The sequence below is a fragment of the Polistes fuscatus genome, unplaced genomic scaffold (assembly GCF_010416935.1).
Source record: "Polistes fuscatus isolate 324 unplaced genomic scaffold, CU_Pfus_HIC Scaffold13, whole genome shotgun sequence".
In the NCBI taxonomy this organism is placed as follows: Eukaryota; Metazoa; Arthropoda; class Insecta; order Hymenoptera; family Vespidae; genus Polistes; species Polistes fuscatus.
In genome coordinates this window covers 4,468,422-4,491,714 of record NW_025113031.1, presented here as the reverse complement: position 1 = coordinate 4,491,714, position 23,293 = coordinate 4,468,422, and the positions used below count along the sequence as shown (strand labels likewise).

The window sequence follows — 23,293 nt, the reverse complement described above, 5'->3', positions numbered from 1 at the left end:
ATTTGAATATGTTCTTTCTTGTTTATATATTATATATTTATTTGTATATATATATATATATAGCCTATTAAATTCTTTGGCTAATACTTTAACAATTCGAATAATAAACGCGTTATAAACGTAACGACTTAAAAATCTTATATTGGAGAAAACAATAACGTTTTAATTTACTTCCATTTACTCCTTTTTATTTATTTTTTTCTTCCTAATTTTTTTCTTTTTTTACAAATGTCCTACCAATCGAAAAACTATCACATCCAATTCAAAAAACGAGCCTTTAATTTTTTTTGTTATTCAAATTTTTGGTCAAACCCTCAATTTTATCGTATTTTATATAAGTAAATAATTATATATATATATATATATATATATATATATATATATATATACTATTAATAATAATATATTTAAATGCGTTCATTTAAATATATACTTAAATTACGTGTTCACGTAGTATATTTGTTTAATCGTCAAATGATAATATATATAAATTATTTATCAATCATTTGTTAAATAATTATCTTACATCATAAATACCCTTTTTTTTCTCTTTTTTTTTTTTTTTCATTTAGTCTGGCAAACGAAGAGAAAGCGTGATAAAAAAGAACATGATAATAATAATAATCATTATTATTATTATTATAAAAATAATAAAAATAAAAAATATAATAAATGTACACACTAGGAATTAACTATAATTTATCTCGCAATGTATTACATTGTCAACATAATATGTGTGTCTCTAACAACTTTGATATAAATCACGTGTGAAAATAATAAATATGAACGTATAATAATACTCAATGTTTATGTGAATAAATTATACTACAACATAAGATTAAATCACACGAGCGAATCCTTGCACATCTATACGTACGTACACATACATCTTTATTTTTTTTTTATTTATTTATTCATACACATAACAAATATTTATATATGTATATATATATAATGATAAAAGTCTCTAATGCAATTCGATATGCACGCGCAGTTGGCAGTATTGAATCAACGATTTCTCTTTTGCCTTGATTTAACAAAAAAAAGAAAAAAAAAGAAAAAAGAATATATGTATATATATATATATATAGATATATAAATAAATAGATATAAATGTGTGTACATATTTATTTATTTATTAATGAAGTTTTATGGAATGATTTATCCTAATAAATGGAACGTCAAATATAGCAAAATTACTTGATCTAATAAGTTCAAACAATACCAAAAGAATAAATAAATAATAATAATAGTAATAATAATAATTATACGAAGAAGAATAATAATAATAATACTTTATAACAAAAAATAACGTATTTAGTATATCCTTAACAAAAAATATCTGTTTAGATGAGAAGAAAAGATTTTTTGTTATTTTGAAATTTGTATTAAACGTTTAAAAGGAAACGGTATATTTGAAATATAATCACATGTTAGAAGGAATTAATTAAAAAAAAAGATCTAAACTATCTTTCCCAACATTCTCATACTCATTTATATTCTTCAACGTTATTGATGAATTGTGATCGTTCACGATGTACCACCACTACTACCACCACCACCACCACCACTACCACCACCATTGGACAAAGTTGATTGCTTCGATTTCAATTTGCGTCCAAGCAATCTGCGGAAGGAAGATGTCCACTTGGAACGTGTAAATCCTCCCCCTCCTGACGTACCCTGATCATCCGGCTCGCTACTGCTGAAGGATTCGCTGATTTTTCTGCTCTTGCTACCGGTGCTACTGCTGGTACTGCTGCAACCATTTTCGAAACACCGTGATCTGCGGTCTCCGATTTCCGAGGAGAACCTAGAAACGGTCCGCTAGTTTTTTAACCATCTACTTTGTGTTTGTGTAGGTCTTCAATCAGATAATTATGATAGGAGAAATATTGGGTTATATGATAAATACCCTGAATCCGAAGAAAATGCTCGATTAGTGGGTGGTACATTTGAATTAGCTGACGACAATGACATCTCAGCAACTAGGGTACTTGGATAGGCCTCGTCATCTGAAGCACTGTTACTACTGCTGTTACTCGTAGTACTACTACTGGTAGTACTTTCGGTACTACCATTGGTACTACCACCACCGCTACTATCAACACTTGAGTCATCGATGTAAGCAATTTCTCGTTCAGCCAAAGGTGAACTTGTTCGTGGTGTACGCGACGAACTACCACCAGTGCATGCTGAACCAGCAGTACACGTTGCACTTGGTCGTAACCAAGTACGCAAATCTTGTAAGGGTGCTTGAAGGCACTTGAACAGATTACCACTAAAAACAATAATCGATAAATATATATTATCAAATAATAATTCTAACAATACGATTTTCACTTAGAATAAAAACAGTAACATCAATTTTTTTAAATAAATCAAACTTACTCATCCTGATAATCGTCTACCTCGGCGAACGTACGTTGAGCGTAAAGACAAATGGAACATCTTCTGCGACGACGGCAAGATGTGGCATGAAGTGTTGCTGCTCTTAAATGTCTTGCAGCATGCCTCAACGTTATTGTTTCTCGCGTAAGCGCTGCTACTCCTTCCTCTCGTCGACGTCTTTCTATACCTAATTCGTCCTCGCCCATACGCAACTTCTCTTTCAATGTTTTGTTCTATTTAACAGACCAACAAAAATTCATATTTTTTATTGGGTATCTTATAAAGTATACTTTTTATTTAAATATAAGAAGAATTCTCCTTCCTACTGCATAAGCAGATTACGTTACTGATAAAATTTATTCCTATTTTTTGTTTATGTCAAAATGGTTCCTGTTTTTTGTATTGCTAATATACTTCTTTAACTCCTTGTCCAATCAGATAACTCCCAATTGCTCGATCAATAATAATAATAATAATAATTATAATAACTAAAGTAAGAAAATAACTGAACCATGAGTCAGGTTCGTTGCTTATCTCTTTTGATTCAAATTTCTTACTTGTACAATGAGTCTTACTCATTGTTGTAGAACAAGGGGTTAAGTATAATAATAATTAACACTTTGAGTACTGAAAACTATTAGCGGAAGCAATCCGTATGAATACTTTTTTTGATGATTGAATAAAAGAAAAATCATAAAAAGAATTTCAAGCGCCAGGGAGGAAGACAAAATTGATAAACGCATATATGCGTCCATAGCACTGAAAGGGGTTAACAGATTCCTACTATACCGACAGAGCATGTTCTTCAGTTCATTACTTTTTCATTCTTGTGTGATTAATTTCGTTTTGAATGACCGAAAAATAACAAGGAAAATGTTGAAATACTAATTAACACTAAACCTATCGAAATTCCATAGATAAAATTTCTTTTCCTACTGTGAGCGGTCAAATGACTGCTTTAAAAATAGCATATATTTTTCTATAAAATTAGATTTTAGTCTAATTGGATAGTGAACAATATATCTTATTTCATTTAGAAATGAATAATATACATTTTATACGTTTCCAACGAAGTTTTTAGAAATTAAAGAATTTCCAAATTACAGGACGCGGTTATTTGACCGTGCGTGTGATTCATTTGAATGATCCTGAATTATTCTTACTTCTTTCTCTGCAGTTGGGCGCATATATGCGTCCATAGCATGAAAAGGGGTTAACAGATTCCTACTATACCGACAGAGCATATTTTTAAATTTATCACTTTTTCATTCTCGTGTGATTAATTTCGTAGAATAATTTTTGTTTCGAATGACACGAAAAATAATACAAGAGAAAAATATCGAAATACTAAATTAGTTTTGAATCATCCTGAATTGTTCTTACTTCTTTCTCGAGTGCATCTCGTTCAGCCCGAATGACGGTGGCCTGTCTTATGACGTCCTGCCGTGCCCGTTCGAGTGATTGTCTGGTTGCTTCGTTTTGTGCAAGCTGAAGTTGCAATCTTCTTAAAGCCGTTTCGCGCTGTTGATCCAAACGATCACGAGCTGCTATATAGTTGTCACGCTCCACCTTCGCACGTTCGACTTCTTCCTCCAATCGAAGTGTTCGTTCCAGTTGTAAGAAGAGATCGTCCTCTTTACCTCTTAATTCGGATTCGCAACCCTCTAATCTCATCTCCAAAAAACGACGTGCCTTTTCCAGCTTATCTCTTTCAGCCTAACAACAAACAAACAAACAATTTTATTAAACGTTTCATTGTTTTATTATTAATAATATTCAATTTATTTTGTATACTAATTAAACAGATACTTTTAAGATAATGATTATAAAAAGCATCATAGTTTTTGGAATTTTAACTGATTTAAATTCTGAATAATATTTTTACTTGTTTAAATTATAACAAATTATAAAAAATTGTAATAAGTAAAATTGAATAATCCTGCAGCCTTGAATGTTTCCAATAGCAATTTCATGAACAGGATAACTAACTTGACAAGAAAAGTAAAATACTATTAGAAACACATAATTGATTATTTTCATTAAACGTTTCATTGTTTTATTATTAATAATATTCAATTTATTTTGTATACTAATTAAACAGATACTTTTAAAACAATGATTATAAAAAGCATCATAGTTTTTAGAATTTTCATTGATTTAAATTCTGAATAATATTTTTGCTTGTTTAAATTATAATAATAGAAAATTGAATAAGGCTAAGGGTCAAGTGGGGTAAAATCTGGTAGAAAGGGTAGATTTGGGCCCGTGGGACGCGTTAATTGGTCTATAAGTAACCCCAAAATTCAGTCTTAGCAAGAGTTCAGGATCATTTTTCAGTAAGTTAAGTTATTCATCAGTGAATTCAATACAAAATCAGTCTTATCTGTCTAACAGTAAAAGTCCAGTTCCGAGTTCAGTTTAGAAATAATAAAGAATCCAATGAAATCATTTTAAGTCAACTATCAGTCCCCAAAGGGTTGCATAATCAATCAGGTATTGAATAAAATTTTGTAAATTCAAGCACATCCATAATTTCTGTATCATTTAGAATTGCGTTCCAATAGCAACATGTTCTTCTTTACTCAGAAAATAGCTCGTTAGTTCAATAATCCAAATTATTGTCAATCAGATAATTTCTGTATTTGTCAAGCATTCTGAAAGGTAACTAATTGTAATCATACAATAATCTGGTAATCAACTTATGTTCAATTGATTATAAATAAATCAGTACTTCTGCCATAAAATGATTGAAAAAATGAATTGGAGTCTGTATCAAAATTTATTTACTTGTAAGTAAAATCTGCCACACGTAATATATAATACATTTCCCTGACCATCAGTGGAACTTAACAATATATATAATATAATATAATATTTTAATAATATAATAACGTAATAATATAATAATATAATATTTAATAATATAATATATATTTATATTATCATATATATTTTATATTAAATAATTTAAACAATTTAAATATATATATAATAATATAATATAATATAATTTAATTAATAAATAAATAAAATAATATTTTAATAATATAATAATATAATATACATTTATGTTATCATATATATTTTATATTAAATCATTTAAACAACTTAAATATATTATATATATATATATTCACAAGTTGTTTAAATGATTTAATCTGTTTTTCTTAGGAGCCATTTTTAGAAGACAATAAGAACCGCTGTTCAAAGGAATATATACAGCTAAGTTAATCTTTCATTATACGAATAACCTTGTTTATCTGTAATTGACGGTCACAAGAGACCTACGCACGCATCTTTAAGATACTCTCTACAGTAATCGAGAATGGTACAGACGTACTTCCTTCCTTCTCTTCCTTTTCCCCCTTCATTCTTTCTTTCTTTCTTTTTTTATTTCTTTCTTTCTCGAGTTTGACGCAATCAATGTCTAGTTTTATGCAGTTGATTGTAGGTCAGTTAGGTGCATGCGCAAGCAGGCTAAGGTCGACGATCTTTATTGTTGCAACTAAATGGATTGTTTTATAATTTACAAAATATTAAGTAATTATGTAAATTAAAAAACAAAAAAAGAAAAAAGAATAGAATAAAACAAGAAATTTGTTGTATGAATTTATAAATTAATTACTATATTATTAGTATACAGCAATGATAAATATGATTTAACAAAAGAAAACTGTTCTGAGAATTTGTAATTAAATTTAAATATAATTTACAAAATATTAAGTAATTATGTAAATTAAAAAACAAAAAAAGAAAAAAAGAATAGAATAAAACAAGAAATTTGTTGTATGAATTTCTAAATTAATTACTACATTATTAGTAGACAGCAATGATACTTAAATATGGTTTAATAAAAGAACTGTTCTAAATTTGTAATTAAATTTATATCAAATTTTAATTAATTACGATTAAAAAAACTTTTCTGATTGATTTAGTTAAATGCAAGATACATTTATTCAATTGTAAACACCCTATATAAATTTAATTTTACATTAAATCTATAAAAGAAGGAAAAATAATTATTTACAAGACATGACGTTGATTTAAATAAAGAGTTAACATTTTATGCACCATCAAAGAGTGATTTTTTTCTTTTCATTTTTTAAATCGTCTCTTCACAGTGTTTAAAAATTACATTAGAGAACATTTAACAAAATGCAACAAAATTTAATTATACAATTGAAATAACTAAATAAATCAGTGAATAGTTAAAAAGAACAAGAAGAAGAATAATAAAATTAGAGAACATTTAATAAAATGCGACAAAATTTGATTATAAAAGTAAAATAACTAAAGAAATCAGTAAATAGTAAAAAAGAACAAGATGAAGAATAATAACATTAGAAAACATTTAACAAAATGCAACAAAATGCAACAAAATGCAACAAAATTTAATTATACAATTGAAATAACTAAAGAAATCAGTAAATAGTAAAAAAGAACAAGAAGAAGAATAATAACATTAGAAAACATTTAACAAATATAACAAAATGCAACAAAATTTGATTATAAAATTGAAATATCTAAATAAATCTGGTGAATAGTAAAAAAGAACACAAGAATAATAATAACAACATTAAAGAACATTTAACAAAATGCAACAAAATTTGATTATAAAATCGAAATAACTAAATAAATCACTATATAGTTAAAAAGAACGAGAAGAATAATAACATTAGAGAACATTTAACAAAATGCAACAAAATTTGATTATAAAATTAGAATAACTAGAGAAATCGGTGTAATATAGAAGAAGACCAAGAAGAAGTAGAAGAAAAAGAAAAAAAAGAAGAAGAAGAAGAAGAAGTTAGGAAAGCCAAAGAAAAGAGTTAAAATGATGGTGTCGAAGGAAGGGACGAACCAGTCTGGCAAGATGAAAAGTAGATTAAGGCGAGACCTCTCTTTCTCTTTCTCTCTTCATCTTTCTTATTTTCTTTTCCCGTTCCTTATTTCGTCTTATGTTTAGTTAGTGGACTGTAGAAAAGAGCATTCGTATGGCTTACACACCTCTTTTAGTTATATATCTTTACTTGAGGTTTGAGAATAAAGAAAACACTTCTCATTGTAAAACCTGATACATAAATAGGTATTATAATCTCTCATGAGAGAATATAAACCGTTACAAGGAGACACACCAATAAATAAAATCAAGAAAGAGAGAAGAATAATATATCTATTGATAATTAGGTAACTTTCCTTTTGCATATTAAAGGGCAATTAATTTTCAAATATATAATAAATACTGTGTGTGTGTGTGTGTGTTAGAACATTATTTTGGTTTTATATATATTATACAAAAATTAATTAAAGCATTATTAAATTAATCATTTCTAAATATATCATTTTCAATCATAAGAGATGCATTTTTGCATGTACGATACATAAAATAAGATAATGCAGGAGGATGAGAGTTCTTTTAAATAAACTAATACAAAAAATATATTATATATTATATATTATATATATATATATAAATTAATTAATTTATTAATAATTTATATATATATATATTTCTCTTTCTCTAAAATGCGCATATATTTTTTTATATATTGTATATTATATTAATTACCAAGATATAATTATATACAAATTTATAATAATAATAGTACCAATATTATATTAAAAATATATTATATTATAGATAATATATTGTACAAATATTATATATCTAACATAGAGTGACACTAGTCCCAATTTCTTTCATATTTCTTTCTACAAAAAAAAAACAAAATGAAGCAGTTGAATGATTAGATAAATAAATTATATCTATACTTTAATAATATACTATATAATAATACAATAATAATAATAATAATAATAGTAATAATAATAGTACAAATATTATATATATATGTATATTATACTATAAATAATATATTATATAAAAATTATATTACATCTAACACATAGAGTGACACTAGTCCCAATTTCTTTCATATTTCTTTCTACAAAAAAAAAATGAAGCAGTTGAATGATTAGATAAATAAATTATATCTATACTTTAATAATATACTATATAATAATGCAATAATAATAATAATAATAATAATAATAATAATAATAGTAATAATAATAGTACAAATATTATATTATATTATAAATAATAGATGTAAAATATAATATTTATATAACACATAGAATGACACTAGTCCCAATTTCTCTCATATTTCTTTCTACAAAACAAAACAAAAAAATGGAGCAGACGAATGGTTAGATAAATAAGTTACATCTATACTTAAAGTAGAAACATAAAATATAACGAGTCACCTTGTACACCTATTTAGAAGATGCATTCGATATGCACATAGAAACGATTCGTGTTTCTATTTATCACATCAGGGCAGACAGTTGCAATAGCTGCCAACTTCCTTAATTTTTTTTACCTCCTCCTCCTCCTCCTTCTTCTCCTCCTTCTCCACCTTCATTTGAACTTTTCAAAGAGTTCCTCCCCCTCTTCTTTCTTCTTTCTCCTTCACCTCCTTCTTCACCTCCTCCTTCACCTCCTCCTTCACCTCCTCCACCACTTCTTCATCATCAACGATCATTTATTCGTTCTTTCGTTGGTCGTAGTTCTTCTACTAAAGTGTTCCCCTTTTATAGAGCTAAAAGAAAGGAATTTCTTCCTGCAAGCTAATGCACCGTGCTAATTGGCAAATTTACGGAGAAACTACTGCAACGAGGAGAATGATCGCTTGCTTATCCGATCCCGATAAGGCTGAAATAAAACATTCCTTCTTTTTTCTTCCCTTATCTTCATCGTCATCCCCCTCCTACCCCCTACCCCTTGTCCCCCACTCAACTAACTGTGATCAAACTTCTCTTGAAGTATTTTTATTTCTCTTATTTTTCTTTTCTTTACTCTATCTCTTTTCATTTTTCTTGGCAGATCTTAGAAAACCGATTGGAAACAGGAACACAAGACGTGTTCCAGAATAATCGAGAACATTTAAAATGGGTCATAGCAATTATATAAAAAGTGTGCCAAAAGTATTCCTAAGTGATTTGAATAATTTCATTATTTTCTTTTTGTTATTTTTGTACTTTTCTTTAAGAGAGAGAGAGAGAGAGAGAGAGAGAGAGAGAGAGAAGTAGTGTTTTGCTATTAAATAATTAAGGCAAGTAAGACAATCAGAAGAAAAAAGGAGAAGATATAATTAGTCTAGAAAGTTTTGAAAAAAGTGTAATAGATTTTTAAAATTATTTAGAGACACTTTTAGCACATCCTATAATATATATATATATATATATATATATATATATTATTTTATATTGTTATTTAATTAATTTATATTATATTAATTTAATAATATTAGTATATTATATTAATATATATTATAATAGTATAATTAATTAATATTATTAATTTAATATTATTATATTAATTATACTATTACATTTTATATTATTTATATTATTAATTTAATAATATTAATATATTATATATTAATATTATTGTAAAAATTTAATTATTTAATATTATTATATTAATTATACTATATTACATTTTATATTATTTATATTATTATATTATATTATATTATATTATGATTATTTTATACGTTTATTTGAAAGAATTCTCATCCGCTTGCATTATCTTGTTCTATGTATCGTATATGCAAATCTGCATTTCTTTATTTAAAATACTACGCTTCGTTAGTTTAACAATCTTTCTAGAATAGCTCAAGACATTTTTCTTTTTTTTTTCTTTCTTTTTTTTGTAATTTCATGTTATTAATATTAATATGCAAATATATTATTTTAACGTATTATTAGAAAAAAAGAAAATAAAGATCGATAGATAACACACTTAATAATATTTTATTTCTCGTATTACTATATGAAATAAAATTGGATTTTAATATTGAATCCATTTGGATTTCCTTCCTTTCTTTTCTTCTTTTTTTCCTTTTCTTTTTTTATAGCTAATGACGTATAACGTTCAGATAGAAATTACGTAAAACTTATGTTACGCGATTAGATTGGAAAACACGTTTGTCATTAATTACTTGCTTTATAATTAAACATGACGCATTGAACTTAAAACAAGTAAATTAAATAAACAGATAAGTGTCTTAGTGAATTCTTATCAAATAAAGATTTAATATATAAATCGATATCACAATGCAGATAAGTATATTATATAGAGTACATACAAGGTGTCTCAAAAATTTTGACATTATAAATCAAATTCAAAAGTTTCTATTCAATAATTATTCACAAACGTTAATTAAATATTATATATTTATTATTATTATTATTATTATTATTATTATTATTATTATTTTATGTATAGAGTATTATATAGTATATACAAGGTGTCTCAAAAATGTTGACAATATATGTATATAAAAATTAGAAGTTTCTTTTCAAATTATTCAAACGTTAATTAAATATTATATATTTAGATAATTTTTAAGCAGCTTGTATTTGACTAATTGTAAGATTGTCTCATATATGTATATATATACAGGGTGTGTCTCACGACAATGACCTGACTGCAAACAATATTGTGTGGCTTCATTGGATTTCACCAACCGGTATATGTCTCCGGTTTCAATTTTCTTCTGTACCGTTTTTTAAATATATATTTTATAACTAGTATTACAAGCAAGCAGAAGATGATTATATGTGAAAGATAAAATCAGGAAATATAGGTTAGAATTTTTTCCAAATGTGAATCATCATATTATAGTATCAGCTTATAATATTTTTTCTATAAATATGAAATTATAAATATTAAATTATTTTTAAGCAATTTTTCTTCTCTATTTTAATTCTGCATACATTATTTTTATTGACGTATTCTGTTATATTTTATATTATATTAATTATCAAGTTATTGTATTTAAAAACCAAATTGTAGACAACATTTATTCATATGTACACGTGTATATATATACAATAATTGAAAAGATGATTCTACGCGAAAAATGAAATCAGGAAATATAGGTTAGAATTTTTTCCAAATGTTAATCATCATACTATATGTATGAAAATATTATTGTCCTTATATTTTCTTATATATATTTAAATATTGAATTATTATCATACTGTAGAATTTATTAAATATTATTAAATATTATTATGTAGTATATATTAAATATTAATATAATATTCTAAACAATTTTTCTTCACTTTCTCAAATATTTAAACATTATTTTTATTGACGTAATTCTGTTATATTTTATATTATATTAATTATCAAGTTATTGTATTTAAAAACCAAATTGTAGACAACATTTATTCATATGTACACGTGTATATATATACAATAATTGAAAAGATGATTCTACGTGAAAAATGAAATCAGGAAATATAGGTTAGAATTTTTTCCAAATGTTAATCATCATACTATATGTATGAAAATATTATTGTCCTTATATTTTCTTATATATATTTAAATATTGAATTATTATCATACTGTAGAATTTATTAAATATATTAAATATTATTATGTAGTATATATTAAATTAATATAATATTCTAAACAATTTTTCTTCACTTTCTCAAATATTTAAACATTATTTTTATTGACGTAATTCTGTTATATTTTATATTATATTAATTACCAAGTTATTTTATATATAAACCAAATTGTAGACAACATTTATTCATATTTATGGGTATGTATATATACAATAATTAAAAAGAAGATAATTTTACGTGAAAAATTAAATTGCAAATGCAGATTACAATTTTTTGAATTATTATCATACTGTGTAGTATCAACTTAATATTTTCTTATATATATATATACATATAATATTAATATATTCTAAACAATTTTTCTTCACTTTCTCAAATGTTTAAACATTATTTTTATTGACGTATATTCTGTTATATTTTATATTATATTAATTACCAAGTTATTTTATATATAAACTAAATTGTAGACAACATTTATTCATATGTACACATATATACACAATAATTAAAAATCTAAACAAAGATAATTAAGGAACTAGGTATATAACAAGATAACTGTAATGCATGCAACGTCATCAAAATAATAATGAAAGAACAAATAAACGAACAATTAAACGAACGAACGAACGAACGAATGTGAACGAATGAATGAGTGAAATGAATGAATGAATGAATGAATCAACGAACGAACGATCTCTTTTTTTTCGTGCGAACGTTGAAATCCACTCGGTCTAGTCGAAATCTTACTTTCACGAGGAACACCGATAATTCCAGGAAGTAGGTAGTTTTATCCGAACCTCCGAGCCATATTTTCTTTATTCTCTGATTCTTTTTCTTTTTTTTTTATTTGTTCTTCTTCTTCCTTGCTGCTGCACTTTCACACGATTGTAAAAGAGGAAGCTGTTGTGTGTGGTGTTTCGTGATTTCTGGGATTACTCATATCTATGTATATACATATATATATATATATATCTTTTCATATACCATTTTTAATTAAGACAGTGTATATAAGGATTATGTGTGCTAACAATATTTTAATTAACAAATTGCGAACGTCGTTGTTAAACCAATCATCTTTCATATTATTTACCGAATATTCATTTCTCAACGTTCATTATTATATTCTCATAAATAATTTATAAATTCATTCTCTCTCGTAAATTACCTATCCTCAATATATTATTGCAATCATATAATAATACAAAAGTTTTATGTTATTTATAACAAATCTTTAATAACATTTATTATCATATTTTACTATAATAATAATTTGTAACTGTCTTGAAATTTATAACAAACAATTATTAATATTAACAAATTTTCAACAAATAATAATAATAATAATAATAATTCATAAATAAACTCATAATTTTCAATAACAACAATATAACAATAACAATAGTAATAATATTACGCAAAAAGAAAAAGATATTAAAAAAAAAACATTAAAATAAAATTAAAGTAATGACTAGAGACAAATAATTATTATTATTAATAAATTTTGAGAACAAAAGAAATAATAATAATTCATAAATAAACTCATAATTCAATAACAACAATAATAATAATATTACGCAAAAAGAAAAAGATATTGAAATAAAACAAAACTAAAATAAAATAAAACTAGAATAAAATTGACAAAAATAACTAGAAACGAATAATATAATATAATACTAGTTACAAACGGATAAAGAGCAAAGAGGCATAGGCAGGCATAGTGATTCCTTGTGAGAAAGGAAACTACTTTCACGGAGAGCTGGCCTTTATCGATTTCAAGAGTACTCCTAAAGAAAAATAAAAGAAAACGAAGAGACGACCCCAACAACTTCTTACTTCTGCTTTGACTAAACCGATATCGTATTACAAAGGAGAAATGAAAGTCTCGAAAGTTGCTGCTTGTGGACAAAGAAAATATACGTAAAAAAAAGGACACTGTGTATATATATATTATTTATATATACACAGTGTCCTTTTTCTTACAAAACGTATACACATGCACACATGTAAATGCATATAGGCGGGGGGGGGGGGATATGCACGTAAAAGAAGAACGTAGTTTCCTTGCACCTTTTGAGAAATTAAATATCATTTCTGTGGTTTTAATACAAACAGGAAGATGATGATAATGATGATGATGGGCTTTCCCTATTTTATTATTATTTATTATAACGATAATATTTTTATTTCATTAAAAAACTTACCTTAACCTCGTGGTAACGTTCCTCCAAGTAGTAAGCAATACCCTTTGCTTCCTCGTATTTCGCGGCAAGGGCCACGTACTTGTCGTAATGTCGTTTAAAAAGCACAAACCTATAATAAAACAAAAGAATAGAAAAGATATATTAAAGAGAAAATAAATTTATAAACGTTAAAAAAGAAAAAGACATTCAAATTTCGCGCCTTAAAACGTAACGGCGAACGTTGCGGGGAATTTAAAAAAAAAAAAAATTCCCCCGAATTTGAATGATAAGATAAATATCTACATTACCGACGTCATTGTCTTTCTTAATAATAATTCGAAATATTTCATATTAAATGCGTATCGTATATGCAAAAAAAAAAAATAAAACAAACAGAGAAAAAAGCTTACATTTTTGAACGATCCATTTTATTAGTGTAATCGATTACGATTTTTCTCTCGTTTCTTCGATATGATGGTGACGTCCCCTTTCGATTTAATCACTCGACATTAACATAAAATAACGAGTTTGAAGTATCACTCGGTGATTTATAATTAAAGATCGCAGTAACACGAGAATAAGTTTATTGAGGAGAGAAGAAAAAAAAAAAATACAAAAGTTTAGTAGAACGATTGAAGATTTAATGAGAATAAAAATGGCGGAGGAAAATTCTTTAAAGGGGGCTCAAGGACGAGATAAGTAATAGCAAAAGAACAAACTTTCAAACTTTGATTAGTTCTCATGTAACTTATTCGATATATTTTTTTGTAACTTACTAAACGATTACTTACAAATGACTACGTTAAAAAAATAAATAAGTATAAGTAATTATATCGATGTCTAAACAAGAACGATCTAAGTATGATCGATAAATGAAGAGAATATTCTAGAAAAAAAAAAAAAAAAATATTTAATATATTTAAAAAATATTATTTAATATTAATTTTCAAATATTATTAATAACTATACGTTAAAAAGATAAATGAGTATAAATAATCATATCGATGTCTAAAAAAGAATGATCTAAGTGTGACCGATAGAAGAAGAGAATATTCTAGAAAATAATATTTAATATATTTAAAATATTATTAATAACTATGTTAAAATGATAAATTAGTATAAATAATCATATCGATGTCTAAAAAAGAATGATTTAAGCATAAGTATGACCAATAGAAGATGAGAATATTCTAGAAAACAATATTTAATATATTTAAAATATTATTAATAACTACTATAATCATATCGATGTCTAAACTAAAATGATCTAAGCATAAGTATGACCGATAGAAGATAAGAATATTCTAGAAAAAACAATATTTAATATTAATTTTCAAATATTATTAATAACTATGTTAAAATGATAAATTAGTATAAATAATCATATCGATGTCTAAAAAAGAATGATCTAAGCATAAGTATGACCAATAGAAGATGAGAATATTCTAGAAAAAACAATATTTAATATTAATTTTCAAATATTATTAATAACTAAGTTAAAATGATAAATTAGTATAAATAATCATATCGATGTCTAAACAAAAATGATCTAACCATAAATATGACCGATAAAAGAAGAGAATATTCTAGAAAATAATAATTAATATATTTAAAATATTATTAATAACTAAGTTAAAATGATAAATTAGTATAAATAATCATATCAATGTCTAAACAAAAATGATCTAACTATGACCGATAAAAGAAGAGAATATTCTAGAAAATAATATTTAATATATTTAAAATACTATTAATAACTACTATAATCATATTGATGTCTAAACAAAAATGATTTAAGCATAAGTATGACCGATAGATAATGAAAATATTCTAGAAAAAAACAAAATTTAATATATTTAAAATATTATTTAATATTAATTTTCAAATATTATTAATAACTATGTGTTAAAATGATAAATTAGTATAAATAATCATATCGATGTCTAAACAAAAATGATCTAACCATAAGTATGACCGATAGAAGATGAGAATATTCTAGAAAAAACAATATTTAATATATTTAAAAAAATATTATTTAATATTAATTTTCAAATATTATTAATAACCACGTTAAAAATATAAATGAGTATAAGTAATCATCATATCGATGTCTAAATAAGGATGATCTAAGCATAAGTATGACCGATAGAGAATATTCTAGAAAATAATATTTACAAAAAAAAAAAAAAACAAACTTTTTTTTATCTATATCCTATTATTTCTTTTTGTTTAAAGAAATATATATATATGTGTGTATGTGTGTGTGTAAAATAGGTACGTATATATACACAGATAGTATATATATAATATACGTCACGTTTGTTACACTCGTTAGAAAGAAATTGAACTTTCGCTTTCACTCGTGTATTCCTCTCTTGGAATTAAAGAACATTTCTCTTTCTCTTTCTTCTTCTTTCTTTCTATCTTTTTCTTGACGTTCGATCATTTTCTTCCGGCTTCTATTCGAATCAACACACTTAGAAAACTAAACTCAACTTCGCGAACGTGCAACAACAACAACCGTCTGAACACGAATGTCTCCTCCCTTTTCTCATCTATTATATGTTTTTCTTTCTTTTTTTTTCTTTTTTCTTGTCTCGTCTCGTCTCGTCGTCGTCGTAGTCACCGTCACGATCGTGATTTTCAAGTAAGACTAATAATACGTAGTTGTGTATTTGATTATTCACAACTACATACTATTGCTAATATGTCTATACGAAAGTAGTCCCCTTCCAATAAGAAATACAACACTTTTATCGAGGTTACTCGTAATCGATAGTATTTCTTTCTATCTGATGTAATCTTACCATCTACAAAATTATTATTATAACATATATATTTATTTATTTCCTATATTTCTCTCTACACAAAATATTTATATATATATATGTATTTAATAATATAATAATTAATAAATATAATATTAATTATAATATATTAATTTTAACACGTTCCGTGCCAAGCCATTTGATGTGTTTAACGCATAAATAAATATGACTACGTGTACCACCGGTGATATACGTGGCCTGATGGTCAAGTTTAACGTGTACCATAAATGGTACACGTGGCATTGAACGTGTTAAATATATATATATATATAATAAATGTAATTAATATATATTTAATAATATATTAATTATATATATATATAATTAATTATATATATCCTATATATTTCTTTTAGACAAAATTATTTATTATATATATATATATATATATATATATATATATATATATATATGATAAAACAGAAAAAAATTAAAGCGGGAAATCTGAATAGATTTTTATCGTTACGGACCAATAAGAAAAGAGGAGATTTGCGATGGCGGTGGGGGGCGGGGGAGAGGAGGTAGTAACGATTCGATTTTATTCCGAATAATTTAAATCAATATTTTTCTTCGATTACTTAATTCAATATATATATGTATGTATATTTATTTATTTCCTATCTATTTCTCTTAAATAAAATAATTAATTATACATACACATATATATTTATTCCCTATATATTTATTCTTTTGCTTTTCTCTTTTTTATCGATCGAGTTTTAACGAGAATTACATTGAAATCTAGATGAATTGATTTTAATTAAATTTAGCGATCAATCAAAATTCAAATATATCAAATTTATTAAATCTTATTTAATTAATTTCATAGAAAATAAAGGAAAAATCGTTATTTTCTAATAATTCGATCAACGAATAAGAAGCATCCTTCTTCTTTTTTATCGATCGATATTATATACGACATATTTATTATATTTTTATTTATTACCACGAAATGTTGTTCTTACTTTTTGAATATAATAATCTAAGAAAAATATTGATTTAAATTATTCGGAATAAAATCGAATCGTTGCTACCTCCCCCTCCCCAACCTCCATCGCAAATCTCCTCTTTTCTTATTGGTCCGTAACGATAAAAATCTATTCAAATTTCCCGCTTGAATTTTTTTCTGTTTTATCATACGAATTATTTTTACCGGTAAAAAAAAAAAAAACAAAAATTAGAAATCAAAAAGTATAAATTAAAATTCGTGTACGTGTATATAATAAGAACGAAAAAATATCAAATAAAATCAAGATTTCTATTTATTTGTTCTTGAAATAAATATTAATTACGAGAAAGTAACCAAAAAAAAAACGAAAAAAAACGTATTAAACTATGTCACATTAGATTTCCAATTATTTATACTACGGTTTATATATTGACCAAAGAAGTACCACTTGAAAGAAGGACCCCCCATAAATAGAAAGAAACACGGTTGTTGTGTGTGTGTGTTTGTGTACGTGGGCTTTCGTATAAAAGAATCAGAAAAGAAAACAATTACTTAAAATACGTACGCGTGGCACGTATATATAATACACATACAACAAAAGAAAAATTATAATACGTGAAACACTTGAAAGAAGTCAACCATAAACAAAGAAGAAAAAGAAAAATAAAAAGAAGAATAAGAAGAAGAATAAAAGAAACCTATTATCAAACAAACAAACAAAAAAAAGACGAATACTTGACTTTCCTTTTTTTTTATTTCCTGTTTCGTTTAATTATCTGAAATGTGATAAAATCGATTCAATGAACGAATAATAATAATAATAATAAAATGTGAAGATACAACAGACAAAATACTTTTATATACAAAAACTTTTGTATAATGTCGGTTAATTTAAAAGAATCCTTTTTCCGAAGTTCATGGTTTTTGAAAACACGCATGGAATAATTCCACGAATCCATATCTTTTCTTCTGCTTGTATTGCATATATATTTTAACTATTTTTATCTCTGAATATCATAAAAATTCTTGCAGTCGTGTGCAATATTTATTTTCAAATTCGTTGGATCTTGTGTTAAGCAAATTTTTCTTCTTCTTTTATTTTTCCTTTTCTTTTCTTTTCTTTTCTTTTCTTTTTTTTTTGTTTGTTTCTTTGTCTAAATATTATTCGACAGAAATAAATTGTGCATTTTCTTCTTCTTCTTCTTTTTCTTTTTTGTTTTTTTCGTCACATTTTTATTCTTAGAACTGTTCAACAATTATTTTATTTCGTATTAAAATTCAAAGTATATGTAGAGTGCTCTAATTCAAATAAAAATGTTTAAAATAGTTTCTTGTATTGATACAACAAAAAAACTAATTTTTTGTTTAAATAAAAGAAAATTTTCATGGAGAAAAATATTCCCGTGTTATGTAGGCGGAAAAATATTAAAAATACAAAAATATATTTCTATTACGTATTTATATTATGTATATGTATATACTAATCAAAAATATATTATAAGTTAAGAATAAAAAAAAAAGTATATTAATTTTAAATTCAAGTAATTTCATGTGAAAAATAATTTAATTAAATATTACAAAATTTGATTTATGCGGATTCAAAATTCTTTTCCAATGATGAGTAAATTTTAAATTATATATATATAATTAATAATTAATTGTATTATATTTATTATTAATTAAATTTAAATTATTTCTTTATTATTTGATAATAATTAAAATTTTTTTTATAATTATTTATTTATTTATTTTATAATAATTTTAATTACAATTATATATAATCATTATATTACTTAATTAAATTATATATTAAACCCCCCATAAATTAACATATATATATATACTAAATTTAATTAAACAATTAAATTAATAATAATTTAATTAAGTAATATAATTATTATATATAATTGTAATTAAAATTATTATAAAATAATAAATAAATAATTTGAATTTTATTAATATTAAATATAATAAATAAAGTTAAAAAACAAAATAATAATAATAATAAATATAATATATATATAATAAAACATAATATATACATTAATTTATTCTTTAATATATATTTTACTTTCTCTCTTTTTTCTTTTCTATTTAAATTAGAAATAAGAAAATGAATATAAAGTTTGCATATTGACCGATATAATAATTCATGTAAAAGCGAATGACGATTACGTATGATGGTCATGCACGAATTAACATTGTTCCTCGTCGTGTCTCTTATTCTTTAAACGAATAGTATAACATCAAAAAAGAGAAAGAAAGAGAAAGAGAGATAGAAAAATAGAGAGTAGTCTCTTTTGAATGATATCAATTATTATTATCGACTGACTTTCGTAGGAACGTGTGTGTCTTTATACACGGTAGTATAATAATAATAATAATTCACATCCCTTTCTAACGATCGCCATACTATTTCCGTATGGAATCATTTCTATTAAGGAGTGTTCCTCGTGATGAATAATAATAATAATAATAATGAACTATAAGAAATTCTAGATTAAAAAATATAAATTGTACGAAGAAGAAGTGATCTCTCTAAATAATTGTTGTTAATTTAAAAAAAAATCAATTAAACATTTTTTCGAGATTATTCGAACGAAATTTTATTTTTTAAACGATCAAATTCACGAACCTAATTTAATGTAATATAATTCAAGGATTGGGGATAAAAGTGTTTTGAATTTTATGAAGGAAAAATTTGTCCGATTTTAAGCAATTTTTACTAATAATATAATGTTTGTATTAAAGTATGCATCCTTCGAGTATTCTTTGATATATTTTTTTGTTTTCTATCCTTGTACGTGTACTTTACAAGAAAATTTGTTGATTAATTAGAATATCGGATTTTAAATAATGTTAAAAATTGACGAATATTCGAATTGTTGTTTACGAAATGATTAATGCGGTTGGAAAAAGATAAAATGTAGATAATGAAGTAATTATAAAAATATTGCGTTGAGAATATTCTGATTATTCTAAAAAAAAAAAACATTCTAATTAATTATAAATTAAAATAGTATTTAGAAATAACGTTAAAAATTTACGAATATTCTCGATTGATCGAATCATTTGTTACGAAATGATTAATTTGTTTGGAGAAAGATAAAAAAAAAAATGTAAATAATAAGTAATTGTATTGAGAAAAGAGCGCGAATTTTGAATGGCAAATGCTTAAAAGGAAACCAACTGGCAAAATGATTTTCGTCTAAAAATATAAGAGACACACAGACACACACAAACTAGGCAAAGTTGGGGGCTTCGTTGTCGAGCACTCTCAGAAATGTTAAACGACTTCCGAGAGCTTTATTCTATCTCTGTGAGCAAAAGGATGAAAAGAAAGAAAAAAACAAAATGGCGGAACGCAAAAGACAAAATGGAAAAGAAGAAAATTTGTTTAAATGATAAATTAAAATTATGTCCCCGTCCCAAATAAATGATCCGGATAATTTCTAACGTGAAAAACCTGATTGAAGTATTTTTTTTCCTTCCTATTTTCGAATATTGATATAAAAAGAATACAAAAAGATAAGAATTAATCGATGAAATCATTGTACCTGAATTTCAAAGTCGAAAGATAACCAAAAAAAAATAATCTCAAAAATATATCTTCTTATACTTAATATATATACAAATAAATTCAAATATTTCGCGAAAAAATACGTCTTACGTATTATTTATTTATTTTCTTTTAATATTAAAATTCTTTTTTTTTGTGATTTCATTTTTTTTTGTTTACGTATAAAGTAATCAAGTAATTAGTATACTAATTCAATAATATACTTACATTCGTATATATATATATATATTATATAAAAAAAAGAATCATTTATAGGTTAAATGTAAGATAAATTATCACATAAAATTAGATTCTCAACATATAAATCGCTCCTGCCCCCCTTGCATGTATCGATTGAAATAACATCAGAATGACAAAACAGATCACGTCATCCTCACGTCTTATTTTATCCTATATCATTTATACACACGCCTACTATTATACAAAACCATCAGATACATACATATATACAAATTAAAGAAAAAAAGTCATAAACACGTACCTATAAAGATCATTCTCTGTGACGATATCACGAATGGAGTCTTCAGGATCGATACGATCGGTAAGAAGTCCGGCAGGTGTAGTAACAAACTTAGAAGCAAACAGAGTGGTAGTTGGTGTTAAGTTAGGTGCAGTCTTAGACGAAGATGATGACGATGATGATGATGGTAACGAAGATGAATTGGTTGTTGTTGGCAACCTTCTGGTATCAGCAATGGCGGCAGCAACCCGATGACGATGATGTCGATCTCGATCTCGATCACGATCACGATCACGATCATTAGCCTCGTGCAGTGCACTGGCAGCTATCAAATCATCTTCTGAAGCTGTACTGGGTAATCCAATAGTTGGACTAGTTGATCTTGAATTTGGAATAACACCAAGAAGATCCTCACTCTTGGAATGTCTCATCTCTGGGACAACACCGTAAGGAACACCAGTACTCGTTTTCGCCATGGTACTCCTATACTTCCTTTTTTTTCTTTCACTTCCGGTAAATTACTTCTTCTTCTTTCTTCTTCTTCACTTACTTCACCTTCACTATTCCTAAAATTACTAACAACACCAATACTACAAGTCCAACCACGTTCTTGTTCTTGTTCTTCTTCTTTTTCAACGACGACGACGACGACTATTTCTTCTTCTTCTTGTTGTTCTTGTTTTCCCTCCTGTTCCCCTTCCCCACCTCTTCCTCCTCCTCTTCTTCCTCTTCCTCCTCCTCCTCCTCCTCCACCTCTGGCACGCCGATTCGTCGACGTTCTTGGGTAATTACTATATCCTCTACTCGACGGTGCTCCCATCCGGACGTCTCTGAACACGTGTGCTTCCTATTTTACAGTAATTTATAATAACAATTCCTTTTTCCAAAATTATATTAATTAATATATTTAATTATTGTTTTACAAAAAAAAAAAACAAATTCAAGAAAATATTAGAGAGAGAAAGAAATGATCAACAATAACTTCCAGATACGATATACCTGGTGGTGATTTCAAATTTGATACTTCTTCCTTAGACAATTTTTTTTTGTTTGTTTTCTTTTTCTTTCTAAAAGATTAGTACAATGATTTACTTTAGACTGAAAAAAAAGATGAAGAAGTTTATCGTATGATTTTACTAAAGTAAAAAATATCCTGAACAACAATTTTGTTTCTTTTTCTTGCTCTCTCTCTCTCTCTCTCTCTTTGTCTTTTTATTTCTTTCTCTCTGTTCCTCTTTGGTAGACCAGTGAGTGGTAACAGGTAACGGGCACGAAATGTCCGTTACCTTTTCGACGAGAGAAGCATTAGGAGATCTTCCTCATTTCAAGAAAATCACGTAGGCGACGATCGTGTAACACCTTTCTTCAGTTTCTTTTTTTTATTTTTATTTCTCTCTCTCTCTCTCTCTCTTTCTTTTATTTTATTTTTCTTGTCGTGTATTTCTTTTCTCTGGGTCACGACGAGATTGGAATTTGATT

General features: G+C 25.5%; 1 protein-coding gene across 4 annotated transcripts; it reads right to left on the bottom strand.

Annotated features, from left to right (window-relative positions):
- Positions 1 to 1,401: 1,401 nt before the first annotated feature.
- LOC122513693 lies at positions 1,402 to 23,256 on the bottom strand. Of its 4 annotated transcripts, none has more exons than XM_043630126.1 (7): positions 22,814 to 23,256; positions 21,836 to 22,661; positions 14,019 to 14,127; positions 3,775 to 4,107; positions 2,392 to 2,624; positions 1,916 to 2,281; positions 1,402 to 1,813 (listed from the first exon to the last, which is right to left on the bottom strand). In XM_043630126.1, exons 2-7 carry the CDS (start codon positions 22,288 to 22,290, stop codon positions 1,531 to 1,533), a joined length of 1,779 nt encoding a protein of 592 aa, XP_043486061.1. In that variant the 5' UTR covers positions 22,291 to 22,661; positions 22,814 to 23,256; the 3' UTR covers positions 1,402 to 1,530. The 4 variants fall into 4 exon arrangements, with proteins under 4 accessions (XP_043486061.1, XP_043486060.1, XP_043486062.1 ...); XM_043630125.1 differs by having other exon boundaries at positions 23,101 to 23,256; XM_043630129.1 differs by having other exon boundaries at positions 1,513 to 1,827; positions 23,101 to 23,256.
- Positions 23,257 to 23,293: the final 37 nt, after the last annotated feature.

What these genes read in the sequence shown, in the direction of transcription:
- LOC122513693 (XM_043630126.1), bottom strand. Translation starts at nt 22,290, where the DNA reads ATGGCGAAAACGAGTACTGGTGTTCCTTACGGTGTTGTCCCAGAGATG. An exon ending in AACGTTACCACGAGGTTAAG is followed by an intron (nt 4,108 to 14,018) that starts GTAAGTTTTTTA and finishes GTTTGTTGTTAG; the next exon opens with GCTGAAAGAGATAAGCTGGA. An exon ending in GCATTTTCTTCGGATTCAGG is followed by an intron (nt 1,814 to 1,915) that starts GTATTTATCATA and finishes GACCGTTTCTAG; the next exon opens with GTTCTCCTCGGAAATCGGAG.